We start from the raw sequence: 15,449 nt of genomic DNA, 5'->3' as shown, positions 1-15,449 counted from the left end.
GAACCAGTACATGAATACATTAATTATCCCCAAGGCATCCAATAGGTGCATGTGTACCTATATCTGATACTATCATTAATTAATGATAATAAATAAAGTTTTCATTGAATTAAATAAAAAGTTACATATACTTGTTTAAATTACATATCATTGTCCTCATCATCACTAACTACAACATCAGTACGAACATCACTATCACTATCACTATCGACTAGAACATTGTCTTCATCCTCATTGTCTTCATACTCGACCAACGTGTCGTCTTCAAATTCAACTTCATCATCGACAACAAATTCATCTGAACCTTTGCCAACCAAATCATCGACGTTATACACTTCAGTGGCATGGACATCAACCCGATCATACTGAAGATTATCAAAAATTGGAAGTTCTACCCACAACTGAAATGAAGAAGAATTAACTTCTTGCAATATTGGTATATCATTTGTGGTCTCAGTATCATCAACATCAGAATTTGAGAAATCCCATACATTCCTCAGAATGTATTCATTAACGAGCCTCCAATCATCCCCATTTTTCACATCTCGAAGATAATACACCAACTTCGCTTGAGATGCGAGAACGAAAGGATCATCTTTATAACATTCTTCCTTCACATACACACTCATAAAATTGGATTCCAATTTAATTCTACTTGTATTGAACCATCTACACTTGAATAGGACAACACTGTAACCCATCAAGTAGGACAATTCAATTACTTCTTCTAGAACTCCATAGTAGTTCACTCCTTCCTCACTTGGCACCATTACACTGCAATTTTGTGTTTTAAGCTTCATATCACGACCATGAATCAAAAATTTCACACCATTCACTATCATCCCTGGATATAAGAACACGGTGCTGCTTGATTTGTTTGCGAGAGCATACAATTCATTATTCACTTCAGTAAGTGTTGACTCATGTAAACCGTTGACCTATCAACATTAACATTGAAAGTTAGTTTTGAATTGATTAAGTGGGGTTTCGGAAAAGAATTGACTAATATACATACTCTTTCTTTGAACCACCGAGGAAAATCAGCTTCTTGTTGAACTTCAAGATTCGAGCCCCCCCCCCCCCCCCCGTCTTCTTAATTCATCCATATGCTCACTACAAATGGACAACAATGTTATGATTTTTTCCTTTACTCGGTATATAAATCAAACAAATTTATTGAAAAAAGACTAGAAAACACACCTAAGATACTCCTTAATTTCGGCACAATTGTTCAAGATATACCACTCAGCCTTTTGCTTTAACTGCAGATTAAGGAGCATACTTGATTTCTTACCAAATGGATGACCAACAGCCTTATAAATAGAATATTCCCGATTTGGTTGGGATTCAACGCGATCGTCATTCCTCTCAGGTCGATTGAATCGAGTCTCAACCCCTCGGAGGTACATTGAGCAAAAGGTTAAGGCCTCGTTGACCACGTAAGCTTCTACGATTGAACCTTCCGGACGTGCACGATTTCTTACATACTTTTTATAAACATCCATCGAACGTTCAATGGGATACATCCACCTAAAGTGCACGGGACCGCCAAGAATTGCCTCTTTCGGAAGATGCAAAACCAAATGCCCCATAATGTCGAAAAATGCTGGAGGAAATATCATTTCCAACTTGCATAAAATGGTGATAATGTCTGTCTCTATATTCTCAAGGTCTTTCACATTCAATGTCCGTGAACAAAGTTTTTTGAAAAAAACGCACAACTCAATAATTGGCTTCCGAACTTCAGGAACCAAAAATGACCTAATTGCGGCGGGCAACAACTGCTGAAACAACACGTGGCAAACGTGTGATTTCAGCCCAGTTATCTTGCCATCATTGACATTCTTCGAAAGGTTTGCAGCAAAACCGTATGGGAATTCAACTGACTTCACAAATTCACAGAAAACTCGACGCTCCGGGACATTGAGGGTGTAACTGGCATGGGTTTCTTCCACTTGTTTCCCTCTTTGCAGAGGTCGAGTTTTTCCCTAATTTTCATGTCTGCTAGATCAAGTCTTGCCTTCTTGGTGTCTTGAGATTTTCCCTCTAAGTTCAACAAAGTTCCCAAGACACTGTCGCAAACATTCTTCTCAATGTGCATTATGTCCAAGTTATGCCTCAGCAATAATTCCTTCCAATAATCAAGCTTGAAAAATATGCTCTTGTTCGACCAATTAAGTTCAATCGGAGCCCTTTTGCGTTTCACACGACCAAATTCTTTGTGTTTCCCAGGATGTCTAATCTGCAAATTCTCTAATTGCTTCAACACATCATCACTGGAGTAATCTTTCGGTGGTGGCCTGAGTTCCTTGTTACCGTTGAATAGTGTTCGTTTGCTCCTCCATTCATGATCCATATCAAGAAACCTCCTATGGCCAATGTATGCAATTTTACGTCTAATCCCTACAGAGGGAGTTTCTTCATTGCATGTGGGGCACGCCTTGTACCCTTTTGTGCTCCACCCAGACATCATAGGATAAGCTGGGTAGTCATTAATGGTCCACAAGAGTGTTGCACGCATATTGAACAAGGTACTATTGTATGCATCTTGTTTCTCGACACCATTCACCCATAACTCCTTCAACTCGTCAAGCAAAGGTCTCATATAAACATCGATATCTTTTCCAGGTGAAGAAGGACCTGGAATTAGAATAGACAACATTAATGATTGTGGTTTCATGCACTTCCACGGCAGCAAGTTGTATGGGACAAGTATCACAAGCCACATGCTGTAAGAGTTGCTCATGTTCCCAAAAGGATTGAAACCATCTGTAGCCAACCCAAGCCTAACATTTTGAGGTTCGGCTGCGAAAGATGGGTACAACTCATCAAGGTGCTTCCACGCCTTACTGTCAGTAGGGTGCCTCATCACACCATCTTCCTTTGGCCTTTTAGAATAGTGCCATCTCATATCCTCTGCAGTATATCTGGAACTGTACAGCCTTTTCAATCTCGGCGTCAACGGAAAGTACCGCATGACCTTATGGGCCACTTTCTTCCCGTTCTCATGATTATCTTGCCAGCGACACTCACCACAAACCGAACAGAACTCCAAATTCGCATTCTCCTTCCAAAACAGTGCACAGTCATGCTTGCAAGCATCGATGGACTCATATCCCAATCCAATACTCCGCAACTTTGCCTTCGCCTCATAGTTAGACTTAGGTAAAATTGTTCCGTCAGGCATAGCGTTGACTAACAATTCCAGCAAACCATCAAAGTAATGATTGTTGCACTTGTTAATAACTTTCAGATGCATCAGCTTCACCAAGAAGTTCAACGCGGAATACTTTCGGCAACCCGGGTACAGTTCACTTGACATCTCCTTAAATAAATTGTCATACTTGTCGCGATGTTGAGGATCATCTTGGGGAGGATCATTATAGTTTCCAGCGGGAACGTCATCTTCAGCGTAAACATCCTCCAGGATATCCGCTATCTCATCTCTATCATGATCTCGTACCACAACTGGTGGCGACGGTAGCGCCTCTCCATGGTAATGCCACACTTTGTAGGATAGTATGATGTCATTGTTGAACAAATGCATCGAAATTGCATTTATAGGCTGGAACTTAACATTCCCACATTTCTTGCACGAACAGCGAACCAAACCCCGATCGTTCAACTGATTTTTGGCGATATCGAAGAACTCCTTAACACCATTTCTATACTCCAGAGACCAACAATTCCTCACACTCATCCATCTTCTGTCGCTTGCCATCTTTAAGCGAAATAATTAAGAAAATATTAATAATTGTCTTAAAATGAGGGAAATGATAGTCAAAATATTTCATGACTGTTTGTCTCCCTAATTATCACTAACTGATAATAATACCCTATCTCTCAGAAAAATAATTATTTATAGGGATATTTGCGGCTAAAATACTCAAACTTACAACTTACTAACACTTAAATGACACGTGGCACCACATGATTTGTACACATTATTATTATTATTATTATTTTAAATAATTTTTCATAAAAAATATCATTTTATATTTTTCATTTTTTTTTAAAAATCAAATTTATTGTTTTTCAATTTAAAAGTAACAAAAAATATTTTTTTCTCATTTTTTTCAAAAAAAAAATATTTAATCTTAAATTATTGCTTGGATTTTAAACAAAATTACTTAATCTTTAATTGAAAAAAAGTAGACAAAATGATAAATAGGAAGATTTTAATAATAATAATAATAAATTAAAAAATTTGAGGATATTAACAATAAAAAATTAAATTTAAAAAAAAATGTATTTTTCATACTTAATCTTAAATTGAAAAAAAGTTTGAATTTTTTTTTTTGAAAAAAATGTAAATTTTATTTTTTGTTAAATTGAAAAATAAATTGAAAATTATTTTAAGAATAATAACAATGTGGATCAATCATGTAGTGCCACGTGTCCTTTGACCAGTCAACTTTAACATTTAACACTGTGTATCTCTAATTGCAAGTAAATTTCACATTTTGGTACTTTTGCCACCAAAAAACCAGTTTGGGTATTTAAGTGTTAGTAAGTTGTAAGTTTGGGTATTTTAGCCGCAAATATCTCTTATTTATATTTACCAAAGAAAATGTAGCTAATTATTAATTATTACAATTTTTTAAATCATTTACTTATTTATTACTTTTATTTTAAAATTAATTTAATTATATATTAATTTCATTTTGTAATTTTTTATTAAATTCTTCAATTTGTATTGGATTATTTACTTAATTAATAACAATTTTATTATATTTATATTTTACTTAATTATATTTTATTAAATCATTTGTATTTTTAACTTTTCAATTACAAAACATCTAATATTAATGTTAAAATTAATTATTAATTATTATGATTGGTAATTTTATTTTATTTAAATTATAGTTAAAAATTATTTTTTTGATGAATTTTTAATTATACTTAAATTTTTATTTAATTAATTATTAAACTTTTATTAATTTTACTAACTCTAACAAAATTTGGGCAGCATAACAACTATATTTCAAACTATCCCAAAAATTGAAAAACCTACAAATTAAACACATATATAACCAGAATATTCTCAGATCATACAAAACATATATATACATTAACAAATACATCAATTTACATATATACAAATATTTAACCACAGAAAAACATATACCAAAACTGATTTTTTTTATTAATACAAAAAAAATTATTAAATACATATTTACAAAATATCACCTTTAATATAAAACAATTTAAAAATATAAACATACATTATTAATCTGATTTTTTTAAGTTCATACTTTAACTAAAATACATATATCACAAAATACAATATAATAAATATTAACAAGCAAAAATAAACAAATACATATAAAGCATTAAAATTAAAAAAAAATACATATTCAAATATGTTTTTTTTAATTTTACAAAAAAAATTAATAAATACAAAAAACATATATTATAAAAGTAACTTAAATATAGTTGTTATTAAGCTAAACAAATACATATAAAGCATTAAAATAAAAATTAATGTTAACGGGTATATTTTTTGTAATTAATGTAAATTTTCCTAAGACTAACAAAATTTGGGCAGCATAACAGCTATATTTTAAACTATCCCAAAATTTTATAAAACCTGCAAACTACACACAAAAATATACATAATATTACTAAATTAATATACAGAATATTCCTAGAGCATGCACAACATAAACGCATATTTACTTAAAATTTCTAAAATATTTTAAAATTTGATTTTTAATGGCTAAAATTTAATCTTATTATAATACCAAATCTAATCTCATAATCTTAAGATTAATCGAATGCTAATTAGATTAATTTCTAATTATGAGATTATATTAGATCATCTAATGTAATGATTTTTACTATACTATCATGCACAACATAAAATTTGATTTTTTCTTATACCTTTTTTTCTAAAATTTAAAACAGAAAACGAAAAAAAAAAACAGAAAACAAAAATTAAATCATATATAAAAAGAAATAAAAAAACAAAATAAAAGAAAAATAAATAAAAAATAAGAAAATACAAAACAAAACAAAAACATAAATATAAACATATACCATTTTAAATATAAATATAAACATATACCAGTTTAAAACATAAAAAACATATATAAATATAAATATATATATATACCAGTTTAAATATATATATTTGTATATACCAGTTTTTGTGGAGGTCCGGTGGTGGCGGGGTGGTCCGTTCGGCTGATGGTGGTCCGGTGTACAACTGAGAAAAAAAATAGGAATGAGAAAGAAAATTCATGGGCAAAACAAACAAACAAACAATGGGGAAAATAAAATAACTTACCTTGAGCTTACCTTGGAAAATGAGGGGTGGTGTCGTTGAAGAAGAGAAGAAAATGCTGATGAAGATGAGAGAAAATTGAGAAATTGAAAAAAATTGGGAAGAAGGCTCGGGCGGCTGAGCTATATCGTTATGACTTTTGCCGGCGCGTTTTGTTGCGCCGACAAAAGTCTATGAGAGAAACCATAGTTCAAAACGACGTCGTTTAAATACACATGTTTTTACCGACGCATTTTTAGACTTTTGCCAGCGCAACGAAACGCGCCGGCAAAAGTCTGGCCACCTACCTCCTTAAAAACGTGCAGCACATTAATTTCACGTTGACTTTTGCCGGCGCGTTAGGTCAATTGCGCCGGCAAAAGTCTCTTCTATTATATTGTTAAACTTTTGCCGGCGCAAGTCGGAATTGCGCCGGAAAAGTGACATTTGCCGTCGCAAAATAACACCGGCAAAAAACCTTGTTTTTGCCAGCACATTTCACTACTTGCGCTGGTAAAGGTTTGTCTTGCCTACAAAAACCTCCTCACAAACAATTTCAACTTTATTTGAGGCAAGAATTTGATTCGAAGCTTCAAAGTTATCAACCAATAAAAATAAAAGAGTGGAGCTTTTAGAGTGGAAGTAAATAAAAGTACGAGACTATGACTAGGAAAAGATTTATCAATTTAAATTTTATCTTTTTATTTTAAAAAGAAATTTAAATAGTCAAAGGTCTATAGCTGTAATTCAGAAGATCCAATCTACATCAGATTTATCTTAAGAATTTCTTCTGCATCAACACTACATCAATAACACTCTAGGAAGCACTACTAGATTTTAAATTCATAAATAAACTTTAAGTTGGGTGCCCAATTGTTATGTGATAAAAATCTCATTTACACATGTGGCATGGATGAGTAAGCAAGATAATTCCATATATATTATTTTATTAATATTTTTGTAACATAAATTCATATAAGTTTATATTTAAATTTAAATATTATTATATTATAACAAATGAGAAGATATCATTATGCTTTATTATAAATAGAGTAATAGTTCATTTGTAAAAGAGATTGGAATTCCAATTCTCAAAGAATATTTTCTCTCAATTTGTATTCACTTTTCTCTATTGTGAAAACAGTAAACGTAAGCTCAAAATTATAGTCGAGTCATTATAAATTTATTGTGTTCTAGATTTATTTTTCACAACTTTTACTATGATTTTTTTGTGTACAAGTCTTCTCCTAGAAGTTTATGCACCTCTAATTGACAAATTCAAACGTCGACACCTACATACTGTCATTATCCGTTGATAATGTTGTTTATTGCTATTATCAATAATATTTTCTAGAAATCCTAAGAATTGGTTTTTGCATGGATATTAATACTACACACGTATGGTCCTTTCTCACAATTATATTATTGTTTGTCTTAAATGGTGTCATTTTTCTCAAATATTGTCGTTTTTATCCAATATTGTCGTCTTTATCAATTCATGACGTTTCCCCAAAATATTGTCATTTTATCAAATTATGTCGTTTTATCCAACATTGTCGCTCTTCCAAATGATGTCGTTTTTCTTATATATTGCAGTTTTTCTTACGTGATATCGTCTTTATTAAATTTTGTTGTTTGAATAGTCTTTAAAGAATACCTCGTTTTTAATATATAATAAGTAAAATTTACTAATATTTATGAAGATAAAGTATATGTCTGTTCACATATCTTGTATTACAATCAATATATATCAAACATTATTACCCATATATATATTAACAATCTCTGATCTTACGAATAACAACTAGCCAGCTATATACTGTATATATACACAGACAAACCTCTTATGACACATACATACGTGTTTCGAATAGTATAATTGACAATATAACACTATTCTACCAGCAAACCCCAAATCTATGCGCTATATAATCAAAAGCTTATCAAATAAAATGAATTACTTACCACTCTATTTTCACAGGCTACTATATGTACTATATATGTACATATATAAATACTGCTTCATGATGTAATAATTGTGAAGCTTTTTCAGATTTGTTGATGCATGAACAATCTTTGATCATTAAGATATGTCATTTTCTGGGGCACCATGCTTGCTCTTCATCGAGTTAAAAAAGCTGTAATTATCATGATCATGATCAGAATAAGGTGATGAAAACTGATCGTGATCATGACCACTAATACTATTATTATTAATATTGGTTTGAAAGGTAATATTGGTACTTGAAGTTGAAGGTGTAGAATAATTGGGAAGTAGTAGTTGTGGAGTGGATAAGATGTAGGGCAACATGGGAAAATCCTTGTACAAGTAGTCTATGATCATCATGTCTAGCTTTTGGTTTTGGCCACCAGTAGTTGAAGTAGTAGTAGAACTAGTACTATTATTACTACTAGGTTTAACAGAACATGTCTTTCTTTGTCGATGATCAAAGTAGCCAGCAGCTAGATCATGTTCATTATTGTTGCCGATCCTGCTATTTTCCCAAGTGTAGTTAAACCTCGAGTTGTTCATACTGTTCTTTTGTCTTACTCGACATAACACCCAATCATCCAACTGCATGTAAAGAAATATCATAATCCTATAAATCAAATATTATTGATCCTATAGTTTAAATGAGTATGCCATTTGATTAGTGAGCTAAAAAAACAATCCACTTATTACACAATAAATACATATTCATTTTTTTTTAATAAAAAATTGAAAGATGATGAAGCATTATATATCCAATAAGAAAAAGTATCATATATTATATTTAACTAGACACAAACTAAAGATTATTGATGTATATTGAAATCGAAAAACTACATGTTAGAATCACACATTTTAAAAAATATATAAATATTACTAAGAATTCTACTTCCTCTCCATTCATTACAATCTTTTGACTTTAAGTTAGTATCTTATTATTAATCTTAAGATAGTATCAAACATCCATAAATATGATTATCAAAAGAGATTGAATATAGTTTAGGTATCCTATCGATTAAAAACTACTTTGGGAATAACTCATGGATTTAATTAGAAAATAATATATATATATATATATATAATATGCTTACTCTCATAGAGCTTTTTCTCTTGAAAGTAGTACTAGCACTCCAAACCATGGAATCAAGCAACCTATATTCATTCATAATCCACTCAGTCTTGAGACCTTTGGGAGGCCTCCCTTGGTAGAAAACAAGTGCCTTTTTGACACCAATACTTTTGGTTCCACAACAAGTAAGAATGTGCTTATCAGTCCCCGTGGCCTTCCAATAACCAGACCCAGCAGCCCTATTAGGCCTATTTCCATTAGGGTATTTTCTATCCCTTGGAGTGAAGAAGAACCACTCTCCATCATCCCCAAACACAGCCTTAGTTGGAAGGTCCCAAGGGTTGTACTTGTAGAGGTCGAGTTCCGCCATCACTAACGCCGGTAGTGGCCTTGAGTTCACCTTGTTTTGCAAGTAATGGACGATGAGTTCCTCGTCCGAAGGGTGGAATCTGAATCCAGGAGGTAGCTGAAACGCTGCGTTTTGTGTTTCAATATTGTTGTAGTTCTTCTTCTCATCATGATTATCCATTGCTACGTACAGTTTTTTTTTTTAATTCTTGGTTATGGAGGAGTTTCCTAGGGCTATAGCTGATTAGCTTGACACCGATAACATCGATCGACTAATGATATATATATTGTATGCTATAACACTGTGCATGGTTATATATAGTGATATATATTTGTCCATGACAAAATTTATAATATATATTATAATTAATTGACTTATTCTTGCATGGGTTATATATAGCTACTATGTACGCAGTGAAAGCGATTTTCTTTTTATATCTCTCCGGTAGGAAAAGTGTCTAAATAAACACCAATTCTTAACCATTTTTTATTAACTTTAACATAATATTATAAATATTTAACCGAATATAAATTTAAAAATTATTAAAAATATATATTTATTAATTATATTAATATAAATTCAAATATTATTATTATAATAATATTTAATACAAAAGTAGTTATTTAATATTACAAATATTTGAGAGAATATACTTTTAAAAATTTTAAAAATAAATATTTATTAATTATATTAATATAAATTTAAATATTATAAAATATCATTATTATACTAATATTTAATATAAGACTAGATATTTAATAATAATATTAATATAAATTTAAATATGGAATATACTTATTTGGTACATTGTGTTTTTGCAAAGTATCGTTTTGGTGCCCTGTTTTTTCAATAATGTTCATATGGTACTCTGTATTTTAAAATCATATCTATTTGGTATCCTAGGCTCAGAATTGATAAATAAAAATTTACTAATATGACAAAACTGTCATCAATTATATGTAATTAAGTTATTGAATTTGAATTTAGAACTCATATAATTGAGAGCAAATTGATTAAATGAACAAAAAATTTATATTTTAAATTTGAGTTTATGGTACCAAATATGTACGATTTCAAAAGACAAGGTATCAACTATGTATGATTTCAAAATACAGTATATCAAATTAGTATTATTGTAAACACATGGTACCAAAACAATACTTTAGAAAAACAAAAGATACCAAATGGTTACCAAATAATTATAAAATATAATTATTATAATAATAATAAATAATTTATAATCTTAATTTTTATTAAAAATTCCATTATATATTTATAAAGAAAACATGTTTTGTTTATTACTTAATTAACTTAACTAAATATATATATTCATATTAAATAACAACAAACATTATAAATAAATTATATATAGGTGTCGTATGTGTACAAATATTATGACTGTGTAAGTACATAAGAAATTAGAATAACATTTCTCTTCTAACAAGAATAAACAAGTCTCTTCTCCAATTATAAATATATGATTTGAATAATATCATAAATGTTTTGTACATTAAATAGTGTAGTTTATGATCTAAAATGTTATCATATATTGTTTTTTTTTTTTTTGAAAAATCATAAACAATGTTTAGGTTTAATTTTTTTTTAATATGTTTATGTAATTCTTTTATATACATATAATATTTTTTATTTATTTAAAATTTATATGATAATCATAAAAGTTTAATAAATATATTTAATAATTTTTTTAAATAAAACTAAGTAAATGTGTAGTATTTATATATATGTCACATTATTATACAAGATCTTTTGATTGAATATCAGCATATAGAGAGATATTATCACTCATATGAAACAATATTTTTATTTATAATATTTTAATTGTTATATAATATACCATAGCAAGACTATATATAGTTATCTGTGTGCTAGTTATTGATCAATAGTTTTTGACACGCCATAATTATAAATGTATAAATTGATGAATATTTGATAGAATATTCTATGAAAATTTCAGGCGGTAAAAAATAGCAAAATAACTTATTACTTTAATTAATTATCTCATATGCTTTTAAAATAAAAAGAAAGGCTTACAATTAACTAGAAACTAATTGTGATGTTAAAATAACTTCATTTTAAAATATATATTTAAATATAAAAACAATTATGTCGTCATTAATTTTAAATTCTAAATCGTCATAATTCGTTAAATATTTTGGTAAATTAATACATATTGTATTGATCATAATTATTAAATAACAATCTACCAGCTAGGTAAATATTGATAGGCTTAATTCATACATGTACGTATGACAGAAAAGAATAAGAAGTTTTATAATAATTAATTAAAAATAAAAAGACACTGAAACGAAGCTATAGGGCTTATTATGGCTTGTGTGTTTGTATGTAACTGAACATGTCATATGACAATGTTGTTTGAATTGGGTGGATACAAATATTGGATTTGTTTATAGGCCCAAGAACTTTTAGAGAATATTCAATAGAAATAGGAAAACCAAAATACAACTTTATGCCACAAAAAAAATACAATAAACCTGATAATTGATTAAATAAATGTTATAAGTCAATTGCACAAAATACAAGTAAATAAAAAGATCTAGAAGAAGAAAATTATAAACTAAAAAAAAATGATAATACAAGTATAGATGAATAAAGAAATAAAAGCAAAAGAAATAAATAACAAGAACTCTCACACAACTAAAGTGTAGAGTAGTGAAGTTCACCAACTTGAACAATGTTCAAGACTTCTGTCCGAAAGCTTATTTCCCCCTATTTTCTAAGTACTAAAGGATCTCACAAGAAAATAGTTCTCTAGAATTATCAAGCATTTATGATGTATTTTCTAGCCAAGTGTTTTGTGGATAGAAAATAGTGTATCTTACAAGTGAGCCTTAGGCTTCTATTTATAGAGTTTGAGATACCCTTTGAATTTAAAATTCCACCAACCCCCATGGTTGTTACCAATGTTGCATTGGATGTTTTGGATTTAAAAAGAAGATTTGATAGTTACTTAGGGCGTTAGAACCGCTCAAATTGGAAAAAAAACTACAAAAAGAAATTGGTTGTCAACACCCCTGGTCGCAGCCAGAAGTATCAGTGACCGCAGTCACTGGCCTCTGTCCCCCAGACTGGAGCCAGGGATAATCAGTGGTCACGGCCACAGTGCAAATTTCAGCCTCCAATTTTCAGTTTTCCAAAAAAACGTCACAATCTCTTTCCACATGATTTTGTAACCTCTATACAGATAATGGGAGTTAAAACATGTTCCCAATAGCCATATTACATAATGGTTTGGTGAAATCCAAACTCAAATGTGTAACATACAATCTACACATTATTGGATAATATTTGGGAGTTACATATTTGTAACTAACTTTATAACCCCAAAATATGTCACATTTCTGCACACACGTGTGTCCAATATTGTAACTCTCAATAATATGTTATAAAGTGTGACAAATCACATTTTGTCACATTATTTAATCTAACATTATATTATTTAAAATAATATAACACTCCCCCACTTAGATTTAATAATCATTTTTTGCAACACTTATTTAATCAATCAAACATTATATTAAAATAGAATATTCCCCCACTTGGCTAAATAATCACTCTCTATAGAAACCTCTGAATTGGTGCATGAAATAAAATGTCTTTCGACTTAAATTTTACCTTAGTGTAGTTATCACAAAGTTTGTTGAAATTTTTGTTGCCGAAGCATTGAACCACTATTCCTTCATAACAAATCGGTGATAACACACACACACATTTGCTATATTCACTTGAGACCTCAATGCCTTTGCACCGATAATGGCCATGTGCACATTCCATTGATAGACTTTTCTTGAGAATGACTCTCAATTCTCATGAGGGGCGACACCGCCCCTAGGTCTATAGATGTAGAGCTCTTAAAGTATTTTGTTGCCCTAAAATACTTATCTTTTCAAGACTGAGTTCTATTAAAAAATATTTCGGTTTAACCCTCATTTTGGTAACACTCTAGTACTCATATCTCATATGGGACAAAAAATTTGAGTACTATTACTATTTACTTTATTGACTTATAGTTACCTATTAAACCTAATACTAGTTTGATTACTATTAAGATAGGTTACCATCAAACGTGAATCTCTTTAGAGAATCTAAGTCTGATCCCTTGAAATGTAGAAATGATTACATTTGAGTAATTTCTTTTCTCATGTATGCATTCTTAATCATTCTCTCATTATTATATTCAAACCTTGTTACTAGCTATAGTTTGATTAAAATAGTTACACCTATAAAATAGTGAGTATGACCATAGTCAACAACCCTACTATTTTATACTTCAATATCCAAGATAAATATTTTCTTAAATATTAATTCTAAAAACGTCTTTGTTTCTAAGATTCCCTTTGTGTTTTAATTTGATTCCTTGTTGAGTCAAATATTTTACAAACAATAACTTTAGACATCAATCATTTCTAGATTTATTCATTCTACATACATATAGTCAAAGTAATTTAGAATGTGGAATTCTAAATCACATATTTGATAGGATGACCAAATTAATCAATTATTTTCAACAAATTAAATTGATTAATTTTTTAGTATCATCCCACATTTCTCACATAGAGTGGAAATATCATTTTTAAATAGAAATCTGTTTTTTTTAATTAAGTCATTTGTCCTCCAAGATAAATCTAGACTTATAATTCTCAAAGTTCATCATGAGTCCTTTAAGTCACATGGTTAACTTCTCGATAGATCAAGATAAATAAAACCTCAATGTTTGTTTATTTTGATTTATTTAGTTGCTAAAGCAAGACACACTTCTTTGAAAGTAACCTTGACTTGGTTGCCTTCTTTTATATATTTCAGAAAAAGAAATGTGTGAACGCAAATAATATGTGAAAATTTCTCAAGCAAATATTCACTAATTTTTTACTTTTAATTGTCTAAATAATCTCAAAATTACTTAAACAACTTTTGTGCATTTTCTAAGAGTCTCTTTGAGATTCTTTTCAAAAAACAACTTTGACATCCATTGATTTTTCTCACTAAGATAAATTTGAAGATGTCAAAAACACTTAAATCAAAGAAAATAATGTTAGAGAATATATATTTATACTCAATGGAAATATGGAAAAACCAAAATACAACTCTACGCAAAGAATACGATAGACAAGGTAATTGATTAAATAAATATTACAACTCAATTGCTCAAAATACAAGTGGATAGAAATAATAGAAGGAAGAGAATTATAAGAACTAAAACCCTAAAATAAAAGACACCAATAAATATGTAAATAGAAATAGAAGTAGAGGATTACAAACCCAATACACTAATAATACAAGAAGAATAATAGAATGAAAAGATCAATGGAAAAAAACAAACTCTCACACAACCAAAGTGTAGAGTAATGGGGATCACCAACTTGAACAAGGTTCAAAACCTTTGTCCAAAAACTTATTTCCCCCTATTCTCTAAACACTAAGGGATCTCTCTAGGAAATAGCTCTCTGGGATTATCAAGCCTCTATGGTGTATTTTCCAGCCAAGTGCTTTGTGGATGGAAAATGGTGTGTCTTACAAGTGAGCATTAGGCTCATATTTATAGAGTTTGAGATACCCCTTTGAATTTCAAATTCCACCAACCCCATGGCCGTTACCAATGTTTAATTGGATGTTTATGGAATTAAAATGGAGATTTGGGAGTGTTGACGCAGTTCTTCGCCAACAGGTAATTAATAGAATAAGAGAATGGGATTAGTGCTAAGTAATGAACCGTAAAAGATGAATGATCTTTTAATAA

The 15,449-nt window shown here is 29.8% G+C and overlaps 1 protein-coding gene across 1 annotated transcript; it reads right to left on the bottom strand.

Annotated features, from left to right (window-relative positions):
* Positions 1–8,055: 8,055 nt before the first annotated feature.
* Positions 8,056–10,096, bottom strand: LOC133829318 (NAC domain-containing protein 1-like). The gene is made up of 2 exons (XM_062259116.1): positions 9,347–10,096; positions 8,056–8,840 (listed from the first exon to the last, which is right to left on the bottom strand). Exons 1-2 carry the CDS (start codon positions 9,851–9,853, stop codon positions 8,349–8,351), a joined length of 999 nt encoding a protein of 332 aa, XP_062115100.1. The 5' UTR covers positions 9,854–10,096; the 3' UTR covers positions 8,056–8,348.
* Positions 10,097–15,449: the final 5,353 nt, after the last annotated feature.

This window comes from Humulus lupulus, chromosome 4, assembly GCF_963169125.1.
Source record: "Humulus lupulus chromosome 4, drHumLupu1.1, whole genome shotgun sequence".
In the NCBI taxonomy this organism is placed as follows: domain Eukaryota; kingdom Viridiplantae; phylum Streptophyta; class Magnoliopsida; order Rosales; family Cannabaceae; genus Humulus; species Humulus lupulus.
Note: the sequence above shows the minus strand (reverse complement) of the source record. Positions and strands in the feature narration are given on the sequence as shown.